This window comes from Lichenostomus cassidix, chromosome 2 (assembly GCF_008360975.1).
Source record: "Lichenostomus cassidix isolate B80296 chromosome 2, HeHo_3.0, whole genome shotgun sequence".
In the NCBI taxonomy this organism is placed as follows: Eukaryota; Metazoa; Chordata; class Aves; order Passeriformes; family Meliphagidae; genus Lichenostomus; species Lichenostomus cassidix.
This window is the reverse complement of record NC_139482.1, coordinates 1,035,371-1,047,911: the sequence shown is the minus strand read 5'-3', so window position 1 is coordinate 1,047,911 and position 12,541 is coordinate 1,035,371. Positions and strand designations below refer to the sequence as shown.

General features: G+C 58.5%; 3 protein-coding genes across 3 annotated transcripts in view; 2 read left to right on the top strand and 1 right to left on the bottom strand.

Moving 5' to 3' along the window:
- The first annotated feature begins 61 nt into the window (after window positions 1-61).
- LOC146440678 (D-serine dehydratase-like) lies at window positions 62-5,414 on the top strand. The gene is made up of 8 exons (XM_085050064.1): window positions 62-572; window positions 1,322-1,471; window positions 2,257-2,537; window positions 2,976-3,162; window positions 4,415-4,536; window positions 4,617-4,806; window positions 4,886-4,991; window positions 5,188-5,414. The coding sequence occupies exons 1-8, from the start codon at window positions 553-555 to the stop codon at window positions 5,275-5,277; spliced, it is 1,146 nt and encodes a 381-aa protein (XP_084906190.1). The 5' UTR covers window positions 62-552; the 3' UTR covers window positions 5,278-5,414.
- LOC146440677 (uncharacterized) lies at window positions 5,337-10,427 on the top strand. The gene is made up of 7 exons (XM_085053929.1): window positions 5,337-5,357; window positions 5,542-6,051; window positions 6,853-6,937; window positions 7,017-7,076; window positions 7,967-8,123; window positions 8,195-8,316; window positions 8,846-10,427. Exons 1-7 carry the CDS (start codon window positions 5,337-5,339, stop codon window positions 8,977-8,979), a joined length of 1,089 nt encoding a protein of 362 aa, XP_084910055.1. The 3' UTR covers window positions 8,980-10,427.
- Window positions 9,937-12,541, bottom strand: part of SETD2 (SET domain containing 2, histone lysine methyltransferase) — a 51,385-nt gene continuing 48,780 nt past the window's right edge. The window contains exon 21 of the mRNA XM_085050058.1: window positions 9,937-10,677. Coding sequence (XP_084906184.1) covers window positions 10,516-10,677 — 162 coding nt within the window. The 3' untranslated portion in view covers window positions 9,937-10,515. The remainder of the gene's footprint in view (window positions 10,678-12,541) is intronic.

Here is a 12,541-nt window from a genome sequence, read left to right as displayed (position 1 = left end):
TGGGGGTCTCAGGACAGGCTGTGTGGGGCAGGGGGACATGGGGACATTGGTGTCACCACTGGGGGGTCTCAAGAGCTCTACACACACATGTCACGAATTCGGGGGAGGTCTCAGCTCCTCTCCATATGTGTGTCATGAGTTTAGGGTGTCTCGGCAGCAGCAGCTGTGTCCCCCATGTCCCAGGCAGGGGCAGCAGGTCCCCAGTAGCCCCTCTAACATGTCACGAGCACGAGTGGCCGCAGCCCCCCGTGGCCTTTGTCCCTGTCCCGAGCTCGGGGGGTCTCAGCCACCCCCGGAGCACATCCAGCTCTCGGCGTTCCCTGCGTGTCCCTCCCTGTCTGGCTGTCCCCGGAGCTGGCAGCCCGTCCTGTCCCCGCTGCCGGACCGTGTCCTGCGCTAGCCCTGCCACCCCGGCGAGGCCCCTCGGCTGGCAGTGACCCTTGTCCCCGCTCTGGCGGCGGTGCCACGCCGTCACGTGGGGCACAGGGCACTGGCGGGGCCACCAGAGCCACCAGAGCGGAGCCGGGAGCGGCCGCGGCGCCGGACGGAGCCATGGACGGACACACGGACAGGTGGGCGGGGGCAGGGGACACCGGGGGTGGCGGGGACACGAGGTGACCGTGCCGGAGGGTGTTCCCGTCCCACTGGAGTTTGGACTGATGTCGCTGCTCCCGGATTTTTGGCTCAGGTGGCCCCGTCCCAGGTGACCCAGTTCCGGGCATCCTGGCCCGAGGATCCCACCTTTTCCCGGTGTCCCTGTCCCAGGTGTCCCTCTGCCCAGTGTCCCCATCCCAGGTGACCCAGTTCCATATGTCCCAGTCCCAGCTTTCCCATGCCAGGTTTCCCAGTTCCAGTTGTCTCAGCCAAAAGCGTCCCTGTTCCAAAAATTCCCATCCCAGGTATCCCTGATTCCCTTATCCCTATCCTAGGTGTCCCAGCTGTCCCACTCCTCAGTCCCACTCTCCCATATCCTAACCCCAGCACCCATCGAAACCAGGGAACCCCTGGATTGTGCCCGGGGAGTGAGGGGACACCCTAGGCTGCCCCGGCACTGTCCCCACCCCAAACCCTCCCAGAGCCAGCGAGCTCAGCCCCCCACAGACCGCAAACCCCGCCTGGGGACAGAGACCCGCAGCGCCCTCCTCTGGGGGTGTGGGGTGGGTGTAAAGTGGGTATAGGGTGGGTGTAGGGTGGGTGTAGGGTGAGTGTAGGGTCGGCGTAGGGTGAGCACAGGGGGTTTTTGAGGGCGCAGGGTGGATTTAGATTAGGGGAGGTTCACAGCAGGTTCCCCCCGGCTTGCACCCCCTCCCCACATTCCAAGCTCGTGGCTAGGAGCCCCCCTGGAGCAGTTGCCCACGCCGGCGCTGACCCTGGACCTGGCTACGCTGCGCGGGAACGCCGAGCGGATGCGGGAGCGGTGCCGAGCCCTGGGGCTGCGCCTGCGCCCTCACGTCAAAACTCACAAAACCCTGTGAGTGTGACCCCAGAACCCCCCAGTGTCCCCCAGGAGCCACCCAGGGACTCCCCAGGATCCTCCCAGCATCTCCCCCTCATCCCTCCAACCTCCTCCTCGCATCCCTGCTAGTGTCCCCATCCTCTCCCCTCAGTACCCCTCAGCCTTCCCCATTGCCCCCTGCATCTCCCCCTCCTCACCCCAAAATCCTTCTCCGGTGTTCCCCATCCTCCCCCCAACTTCTTCCCCAGCATCCCCCACCTCCTACCCCAGCATCACCCCCCCATCCCACCAGTACTTTCCCAGTATTCCCCCCCAGCATCTCCCCATCTTCCCCTCAGGACACCCCACATTCCCACCCAGTATCCCCAGCTTCACCCCAGCTTCACCACCAGCCTCATCCCAGTATCCCTCCAGTATCCTCCCAGTATCCTACATCCTCCCCTTCAGCACCCAACTTCTCCCCAGCACCTCTCTAGCATCTTCCCAGTATCCCTTCAGTGCCTCCTCATCCTCCCTCTCATCATCCCCACCTTCCCCCCAGTATGTCCCCATCCTCCCAGTAAACCCCAACTCCCCCTTAGCACCCAAAATCCCTCCAGCATCTTCCCAGAATCCCTTCCAGCACCTCCTCATCCTCCCTCTCAACAACTCCACCTTCCCCCCAGTATCTCTCCAGTACCTTCCCAGTATCCCTATCCTCTCCCTTAGCACCCAAAATCCCTCCAGCACTTTCCCAGCACCATCCCCCCGGCATTCCCCACTCTCCGCATGCTCCCGGTCCCTCGATCCCTGATCCCCAGGGAAGGGGCGGAGCTGGCCACAGGCGGCACCCGCCGGGGCATCGTGGTGTCCACGCTGGCCGAGGCTCGGTTCTTCGCGGCCGGCGGCTTCGATGACATCCTGTACGCCTTCCCGGTGCCGCGCTGGCGGCTGGCCGAGTGCTCGGCGCTGGCGCAGCGCCTCCAGGCCTTCCAGCTGCTGGTGGACAGCCCGCAGGGGCTGGAGCTGCTGCTCCAGAATCCCCTTCCCGCCGGGAAGCGCTGGCTCGTCTGGCTCAAGCTGGACTGCGGCAATGCCAGGGGTAGGTGACCCCAAATCCCAGCTGGGGCGTTGTGTCCTATCCCGAGGGGTTCCATCCTGGATGGGTCGTGGCGTGGGATGGTGGGATGCTCCATGTGCTCCCAGATCCACCACACCAGGCGGGATGGAGATTTGAGACCTCCCAAAAATCATTTCTTAAGGATGTTTCTTAGAGAATGAGATCCTGCGTCATTCCAAGCTCCCACATCCACCATCCCAGCCAGGATGGGGCATTACAAACCCCCCCAAAGTCATTTTCCCGAGCCATGCCATGGGCCAGAGGTGGCCCAAAGTCCCCCAGTGGGACCTTTAATCCTCCCCAACCTCATTCCCACATTCCCACCGCCAGGATGTTCCGTGAGGATGATGTCCCACTGTCCCCTCACCCATCCCCGCCATCCTCCCAAACCCCGTCCCACCCTCGTGTCCCCTCTGCCAGCCGGGATTCGTCCCACGGATCCCGAGGCGCTGGCCCTGGCGCGCGCCATCGCCCAGGGCTCGCCGGAGCTGGTGACACTGGTTGGGGTCTACGCCCACTGCGGGAACACCTACGGCTGTCGCGACATCCCGGCCGTCCAGGCCATCGCCAGGGACACCACCGCCGCCGTGCTGGAATTCGTCGCCGCGTGAGTGGCCGGGGTGCGCAGGATTCCCGGGATTTGGGGACGGGAAGGGTCAATGCGGCGCCGCTGTCCCCTTCCCAAAACCCGGCGGATGGTTGTAAATGCGAATCGCCCCCATAAAGGGGCCCTCAGAGCCCCCCGGGGGGAGTCGGGGGGTGGCGGCGGCGCCGCTGGCCTTTGATGTGGCTGCGGTGGCGGGTTGTGACCCGGGGCATTGTCCCCTCCCTCCTCCCTGCCACCCTTTCATCCCGGCGGGAGCTCGCATCCTGCAGGGAATTGCGGCCGGATGGCTCCTGCTGGGAGAGGGGGAGGGCAGGGACCTCCGCCCAGCCAGGGACAGCCGTGTGCCCACCTGGGGACACCTCCTGGGGGTCCCTGGCCCACCGGGTTGTGAGGGAGAAACCCCAGATCCCATCCCATTCCCAAAACTGGGGCTCCCGGGCACATCTGGGGGTCCAGAAATATCTGGGAGGGGTCCCAGACACTTCTGGGGAGTGCTGGGGCACATCTGGGAGGAGTCCCAAGTACAGCTGGGGTGCTCTGACACAATTTGGGAGGTGCTGGAGCACATCTGGGGGGGCTCTGACACCCTTGGGGGAGTCTCTGGGACATCTGGATGTGTTTTAACACATCTGGCAAGATCTCCAGCTCATCTGGGTGACTCTCAGGCACATCTGGGAGGGTACTGAGCACATCTGGGGGTGCCCTGGCACAGCCAGGAGGGGATTTCTGGCACACCTGGTGACGGCCTGGCACATCTGGGTGGGTCTTTGGCACAACTGGGGTCCCCCAGGCACATCTGGTGGCACCCTCACACACTTTGGGGAGGTCTCCAGCACATTTGGAGTCTCCTAGAACCACCTGGAGGGGTCTCCAGCACATCTGGGGGCTCCCAGACACGTGTGGGAGTGCTTTAAAACATCTGGCAGGGTGTCCAGCTCATATGGGTTGACCTCTGGCACATCTGGGGATGCTTGGAGGATGCTCTGGCACATCTGGGGGGACACATACCAGCCCTGAGTCTTTGAGGGGGCTCTGTGGCACATCTGGCTGGCACCGGGACACATCTGGATGGCTCCCCAGCACATCTTGAGTCCTCCCAGGCTCGCTGAGGAAGGCTCTGCCACATCCGGGCTGCTCCCCTGAGTGTTTGGGGGGCTCCCTGGCACAGCTGGGGCACCCAGAGGTGCAGGACCCACCTGGGGGTGGCGTCCCTCGCCCCGATCACCCAGAGGATGTCCCCTGGTGTCCCCAGGCTGCGGCAGGCGGGGATCCCGTGTCCCCAGGCCACCATCGGCTCCACGCCGTCCTGCAGCCACCCGGTGCCGGAGATGGCGCAGCTCACCGAGGTGCACCCGGGCAATTACCTCTTCTACGGTGAGTAGGACAGGTCCCCCCGGCCGGGCGGGACCCTCCGAGGGCGCGACACCCCCGGGCTGAGCCCCTGTGCCCCCCAGACCTGCAGCAGACCCAGCTGGGCTCCTGCCGGCCGGAGGAGGTGGCGATCCGCGTCCTCACCAGGGTCATCGGCCACTACCGCCACCGCGGGCAGCTGCTGGTGGACTGCGGCTGGGCCGGCCTGAGCCTCCACGGCCGCGACCAGGGACCGCCGGGCTGTGCCGCCATCGAGGGCCACCCCCAGCTCAGGTGACACCCGCGGCGGGCGGCGGGGCGGGCGACACGAGCGGGCGGGAGGTGACAGGAGGTGGCGGGTGTGTCCCCGCAGGCTGGTGGGGCTGACCCAGGAGCACGGGCAGGTGGAGGCTGTGGATGGCGAGCTGGACTTCGAGCAATTCCCGGTGGGAAGCACCTTGGCGCTCATCCCGTTCCACGTGAGTGTCAGCGCTGAGTGTCCCCTCTGTGCCCGGCTCGGTGTCCCCTCTGTCCCAGCCCTGTGCCTGGCTTAGTGTCCCCTCTGTCCCTGCCCCGTGGCACGGCTCAGTGTCCCCTCTGTCCCAGCCCTGTGCCTGGCTCGGTGTCCCCTCTGTCCCAGCCCCGTGGCACAGCTCAGTGTCCCCTCTGTCGCAGGCCTGTGCCACGGCCGCCATGCACCCCGTGTACTTCGTGCACAGCGCCGGGAAGGTGGTGGAGCTCTGGCGCCCCGTGCGCGGCTGGTAGAGAGGAGACAGCGGACATTCCGGGGGGACGCCCCCGCACCGGGACCCCGCACCGGGACCATGAACCCACTCCCACACCCTGCACCCACCCCAAGTCTCTCCACCCACACCGGGGCTCAATAAAGCTGCTTCTCCCGCTTCCAGGCACTTATTTCCCCGGGGCAGGGAGGCGGATAGGCGGAAGGGGGGGTGCCAACGCCTCCCCGCTGTCCTCGATCCCAGTTCGGAGCAGTCCGGTCCCAGCCCGGCCCGGTCCCGATGGCAGCGCCCCGGGCGGGACTCGAACCTGCGACCGACGAGCTGCGCGGGGCGGAGCTCCCTTCTGGGCACGCCCCCTGCCGCGCGCAGCCAATGGGAGCGCGCCCTGCCCGAGGGCGCCACGCCCAGCCCGGCCCGGCCCAGGCGCGACGGGGCGGCTGAGGGGAGCCGAGCGGAGCCGAACCGGGACCGGGTGGAGCCGAGAGGAACTGAACGGAGCCGAGCCGGGACCGAGCGGAGCCGAGCTGAGACTGAACGGAGCCGAGCGGGACCGAACCGGGACCCAGCGGAGCCGGGCGGAGCCGGGCGGAGCCGAACCGAGAGCGGGCGGTGCCGGACGGGAGCGAGGCGGGCGGAGGCGGAGCGGTTCGGAGCGGTTCGGAGCGGTTCGGCCCGGAGCGGTTCGGCTGGGCCCGGAGCAGGGTTCCGAGCAGTGTCCCGGGCCGGTCCCGGTGCCGGTGCCGCCCCGGCGATGCGGGCGCTCCCGGTGCCGCTGCTGCTGCTGCTGCTGAGCCCGGTGCGGGCGGGACGGGCCCGGGCTGGGCCGGGCTGGGCTGGGCTGGGCCGGGCCGGGCTGGGCTGGGAGGTGCGGCTGGGCCGGGCGGGTCTGCCGCTGCCCCGGGGCGCGCCGGGTCACTGCGCTCCCTGCCTTTTGTTGGAGTGTTTTGGGTTCGGTTCCGTTCCGTTGGGCCCTTTCGGTTCAGTTCGTTTTCTTTCATTTTATTACAATCCCCTTTTTTTTTTTCCTTTATTTTCCTGGTTTATTTTCCTTTTTTAAAAATTTTTCCCTTTTTAAATTTTATTTTTATCATCCTTTTTTATTTCATTTTTCCTTCTTTTCTTTTCCTCTTTCACTTCATTCTCCCTTTTTGAATTTCACTTTATTTCCCTCCTTTATCTTCCTTTTTAATTCTCTTTTATTTCATCTTACCCTGTGTGACTTTCCTTATTTTCCTTTGCTTTATTTTCCTTTATTTCCCGTCGTTTTCCTCCCTTTCATTTTAATTTACTTCAGCTTTTCCCTTTCTCTCCCTTCATTTTATTCCTTTCATTTCTTTCCATCCCTTTCCGTTCCAACGCCTTTCATCTCTCGCTCGTTTTTATTTACTATTTATTTCCTTTCCTTTCTCCTCCTTCCCTTTGATTCCCCACTGTTATTTATTTCCATTTATCATCATTTATTTTTACCGCTCCTCCATCCCTCCTCCCACTCTTTAGCCCCTCTAAACCCCTTTTTCCATGTTTTTTTGGGGAATTCGCGGGGTCCTGGTGGGAATTAAGGGGAAACTGAGGCAGGATCCCCCCGCTGTTCCCGCAGGTGCCGGGGCGGGGCGGAGGGTGTCCCCCGTGTCCCCCCGGTGTCCCCGAGCCCTGCGAGAGCCGCTGCCCACCCTGCGCCCGCAGTGAGTACCCAAAAACACCCCGCGCCCCGAAATACCCCCAAAAAAACCCAAAACGCCTCAAAATGCCCCAAACCCGCAGCGCGGAGCCCCACGGAGGAGGAGCCCGAGGAGCTGTGCCCGCCCTGCCCGCCCTGCACCCGTGAGTGACACCAAAGGGGACACTGGGGGGGCTGGGCCCGGGGTGCCCTTTGTGCCTCAGTTTCCCTTTTGTGCCTCAGTTTCCCCTCCTTTTTCCCTAATTTCCCCTTATTGTGCCTCAATTTTCCCTCACTGTGCCTCAGCTTTCCCTCCTCATTCCCTAATTTCCCCTTATTGTGCCTGTTTTTCCCTCACTGTGCCTCAGTTTCCCTGTGTTGCTCCCTAATTTCCCCCTGTTCTGCCTCAGTTTCCCCCCGTGCCTCAGCTTCTTCATGTTATTCCTTAATTTTCCCATGTTGTGCCTCAGTTTCCCTATGTCCTGCCTCAGTTTCCTCTTAATTCTCCCCATGTCCTGCCTCAGTTTCTCCTTGTCTCACTTTCCCTCCTTCGTGCCTCAGTTTCCCCATGTCCTGCCTCAATTTCCCCATGTCCTGCCTCAATTTCCCCACATAATTCTTCAATTTCCTCCTGTCCTGCCTCAATTCCTCAGTTTCCCCATGTCGTTCTTCACTTTCCCCACTCTGGGCCTCAGTTTCCCCATTCCGTGCCTCCGTTTCCTCCTGTCATTCCTTAATTTCCTCATATCATGCCTCAGTTTTCTCAAATCCTGCTTGACTCTCCCCATTTTTTCCCTCATTCCCCTTTTTGTGCCTCAGTTTCCTCCTGTTTTTTCCCCATTCCCTCTTTTTGTGCCTCAGTTTCCCCTCGTGCCTCAGTTTCCCCCCATTTTCCTCTCATTCCCTCTTGCCGTGTCCCGTTTTCCCCGCGTGCCTCAGGGGGTGACCAGGAGGTGTCCCCAAATTCAGAGGCCCCGTCCCCCTGTCCCCACCCCGCTCCAAAGGGAAACTGAGGCACGGCCGCATTCCCTTCCCGTTTTCGGGGGTCCCACAGACGAGGCCGCGGCGCCGCTTCCCGAGGGGACCCCGAGGTCACCCCGAGTGACCCCGCCGGTGTCCCCCGAGCCACCCCCCGGCGACATCATCCCGCTGTACTGCGCCCTCCTGGCCGCGCTCGTCGTGGGGCTCCTGGCCTACGTGGCCTTCAAGTGGTGAGCGGGGCGTCCCGGGGGCACAGCGCGGGCATTTGGGGACCCCCGGTGACACCCGCGTGTCCCCACAGCTGGGACAGGTGCAGGAAGAAGCGGCAGCTGGACAAGGCGAGGGACGCGGGTGACACGGGGGACGGGGAGAAGCTGCGGGGGGACAGCGGAGTGTGCCTGGAGAGCCCCGAGCTGGAGCACCGTGAGCGCCGGGCTGGGGACAGGGGGTGGGGACAGCCGGGTGGGGACAGGGGTTGGGGGCAGCTGGGTGGGGACAGGGGTTGGGGACAGCTGGGTGGGGACAGAGTTTCGGGACAGCCGGGTGGGGACAGGGTTTGGGGGGAGCCGGGTGGGGACAGGGTCTGGGGGAGCCGGGATTTGGGGTGACAGCCAGCCCCGGGGGGAGCCAGGGTCTGGGGGGACTTGGGGGGATGGGATGGGATGGGATGGGATGGGATGGGATGGGATGGGATGGGATGGGATGGGATGGGATGGGATGGGATGGGATCAAGGAGAGCTGGATGGGGTTGGGAAGCTCCCAGTGGGATTGGGGAGCGCCTGGATGGGGTCAGGGAGCATCCAAAAGGGATTAAGAGCATTTGGATGGGGTCGGGAAGGTTCCGGATGGGGTTGGAGCATCCAGATGGGGTTGGGTGGCCCCAGTCGCCCCCAGCCCTCGGTGGCTCTCCCGGTGTGGCATTCCGGGATGCTGACCCCGTCCCTCCCCGCAGGGTCCCCCGAGGGTCTCGCCCCGCGGCGCCAGGAGGAGCCGGGGGAGCTGGAGAAGCTCCTGGAGCTGGGAGCACCCGGCAGCGACCGGCGCGGCCCCGCGGGGACACCGGGGGATGTCACCTCGGCCGTGTGACACCCCCGGGGACAGCGGGGCGGCGCCGGTGGCTGCTCCCGGCGGTGCTCCCGCTTCCCGATGGATTCCTGGGTTTTTCTACGTGGGTTTTGTACTTTTGTAGGGATTCTGGGGGGTGGGCTGGGGACCGTTGGTGGCTGGTCTTGGGGTGGGGGCATTAAACGTGTCACTGGGTGCCACCAGGGTTTGTGTCCTCGGGTGTCTGTGTGTGTTCCTGGGATGTGTCCCCTCGGGTGTCCCGAGTGTCACCAGGTGTCCATTTGTCCCTGGGATGTGTCCCCTCAGGTGTCCCAAATGTCTCCAGGTGTCCACATGTCTCCAGAATGTGTTGCCTTGGGTGTCTCGAGTGTCCCCAAGTGTCTGTGTGTCCTTGGGATGTGTCCCAGGTGTCTCTTCAGGTGTCCCTTTGTCCCTGAGATGTTTCCTCGGGTGTCCGTGTGTCACCAGGATTTGTGTCCTCGGGTGTTTCTGTGTCCCTGGGATGTATCCCAAGTGTCCCCAGGTGTCCCTCTGTCCCCAGACTGTGGATCCTTGGGTGTCCCACATCCCTGGGATTGGTGTCTGCAGGTGTCCATATTCCCCAAGGTCACATCCTGAGGATGTGTCCCCTCAGGTGTCCCCGGGATTTGTGTCCCTGGGATTTGTGTCCCAGGGTGTCCCTGTGTCCCACACCCATCCCAGATGGACCCCAGGCATGGGTGGCCCTGGGAGGAGGAGGGGACACCCTGAAGACCCCAAGGCAGGTGGCACTGGGGACAGAAAAGAGCCCTTTTTAGCCCCAAAATGCTCCTGGGTCACCCCAAACCTCTTCCCTTCCCTTCCTTGGGAGGTCCAGATTCCTGGGAATTCTGAGGGTGACAGGATGTCCCCAAAGGAGAGGGGACACCCTGAGCCAGGTCCCCCCCAGCGCCAAACCCTCACAGCCCCACCCAGTGTTCATTCTGGGGTTCAGGGTAATTTTGGTTTTTTTTCTTTTGATTTTTTATTTTTTTTCTCTTTTTTTGCCCTTTTTTTTTTACATAAAAAGTTCCGTAAAAATTGGATAAAGTAAAATGCTCGAAGCAGTAAAATCAATCTTATCAACATGGCCAGAAATCCGCAGTATTTACAGGGAAATGGAGGAAACCTCGCAGAACCAAAAGGAAAACCAAGGAATCAACAAAAAACCCAAAAACAACAAAAAAAAATTAAAATAAAATCTGGGAATAACCCCCGAAGTCTCCTGCCAAACGTTGCCGTGGGATCGGCACGTTTGGGGCTGAAAGCAACGGGAAAAAAGCAAATTATTATCAATATATTCACATATACGTTAAAATATAATACAGAGCTCGAGAGCAGCGCCGGGAGAGCCGGGCTTGGGAAAGCCTGGATCGGGAAAAGCAGGCTTGGGAAAGCCCAGCTCATCCTCAGCGATGGGAACAAAGTTTGTTTTCCTTAAAAAACAAAAATTCACCATCATCATCATAATAAATTCACAGGTTGGTGGTTCGGAACGGCGAATCCTGGTGGGATTATTCCAGGGGGTAATTCCAGGGGCTATTCCAGCTCCGTGTCCTCTTTGGGCTTGTAGAGGATCCCGAACTTCTGCATGTACTTCTTGATGTATTCCTTGGTTTTGTGTTTGACGTTCTCGTTGCACTCCAGGTCCTCGGGGTTCTTGCAGTACTTGAGCTCCTTGTTCATCACTCCGTGGGTCAGCTGTGGAGAGGCCAGGAATTCCATGGGAATGCCACGGGAATGCCAGAGTCAGTCCAGGAATTCCCACCCAGCCAAGGCCTGGGCACTCCCCAGGCTACTGTGCTGCTATTCCCCAAATATTCCCTGGGATTTCCAAATATGCCCTCAGCTACGGCCATATTATTCCTTAAATATTCCCCAAATATTCCCTAAATATTTGGTATTTTTCCTTCAATACCTGCTATTCGTTTCCAAACATTTTCCCCAAGCTATTCTCCTATTATTGCCCAAATATTCCCTGAGCTACTCTCATTTATTACCCAAATCATTCCTTATTCCCTAAATATTCCTCAAATACTCCCCAAATGTTCTCTAAATATTTGGTATTGTTCCTTCAATATCTGCTATTCTTTTCCAACCATTCCCCAAGCTATTCTCCTAGTATTGCCTAAATACTCCCTGAGCTACTGTCACTCATTGCACAAATCTTTCCTGTTATTCCCCAAATATTCCTCAAAAATTCCCCAAATATTCCCTGAATATTTGGTGTTGTTCCTCCAATATCTGCTATTCTTTTCCAAACTTTCCCCAAGCTATTTACCTATTATTGCCCAAATCCTTCCTGTTATTCCCCAAATATTCCCTAAATATTTGGTAGTGTTCCTTGACTATCTGCTATGTTTTCCAAACACTCCCCAACTTATTTTCCTGTTATTCCCCAAATATTCCTTTATTTCCAAATATTCCCTAAGCTACTGTTGAATTATTGCCCAAGCATTTCCTGTTATTCCCCAAATATTTCTTAAATATTTACTATTGTTCCCCCAATATCTTCTATTATTTTCCACGTCTCCCAAGCTATCTTCCTATTATTGCCCAAACATTTCCTGTTATTCCCCAACCATTCCCCAAAAATTGCCTAGTATTCCCTATTTTTCTATTACTTCCCAAATATTCCCCAAATATCTCCTATTATTCCCCCAATCAATTTGGTGTTATTTCCCAAATATTCCCTAATTATTTGGAATTGTTCCCCACAATATTTGCTATCATTTCCCAGACATTCCCTAAGCTATTTTCCTATTATTCCCCTAAAAATTCCCCAAATATTCCATTATCCCCCAAAGATTTCCTATTATTTTCCCAATAAATTGGATAATAGCAAATAGAATATTTGGATAATAGCAAATAGAATATTTGGATAATAGCAAAATATTCCCTAAATATTTTATGTAATTCCCCAAAAATTTGCTAGTGCTTCCTAAATATCCCCTAAGCTATATTGCTATTTTTCCCCAAATAGTTCCTGTTACTTCTAAATAAGTGTTTTTCCTATTATTACCCAAATATTTCTTATTTCCCTAAACATTTCCCAAATATTCCCCATCATTCCCCCAAATAATTTGCTGTTATTCCCCAAATATTCCCTATTATTTCCTAAACTATTTTTCTATTACTTCCCAAATACTCCCCAAATATTTCCTAATATTCCCCAATCAATTTGCTGTTGTTCCCAAAATATTTCCTGTTATTCCTGAACTATACCCTAAACCATTTTGCTGTTATTTCCCAAACATTTACTGTTTTCCCCCAAATATTCCTCTCATATTTCCAAACATTCCCTCCGTATTTCCAATTATTCCTCACTCTTCCATGTTATCCCCCCACCATTTTTCCTTCTCTTCCCTCATCCTCCAAGCGGACCTGGCAGTTGGAATGACATAATCCCCCTTCCTGGGGCCATCCCTGTGTCCCTATGTCCCCATGTCCCTGTACCCTCCGTGCCTTCATGTCCCACATCCCTGTGTCCTTTTGTGTCTGTACCCCATGTTCCCATGTCACCATATCCCTGTGTCCCTGTAGCCACCATGTCCCTTTATCCCCA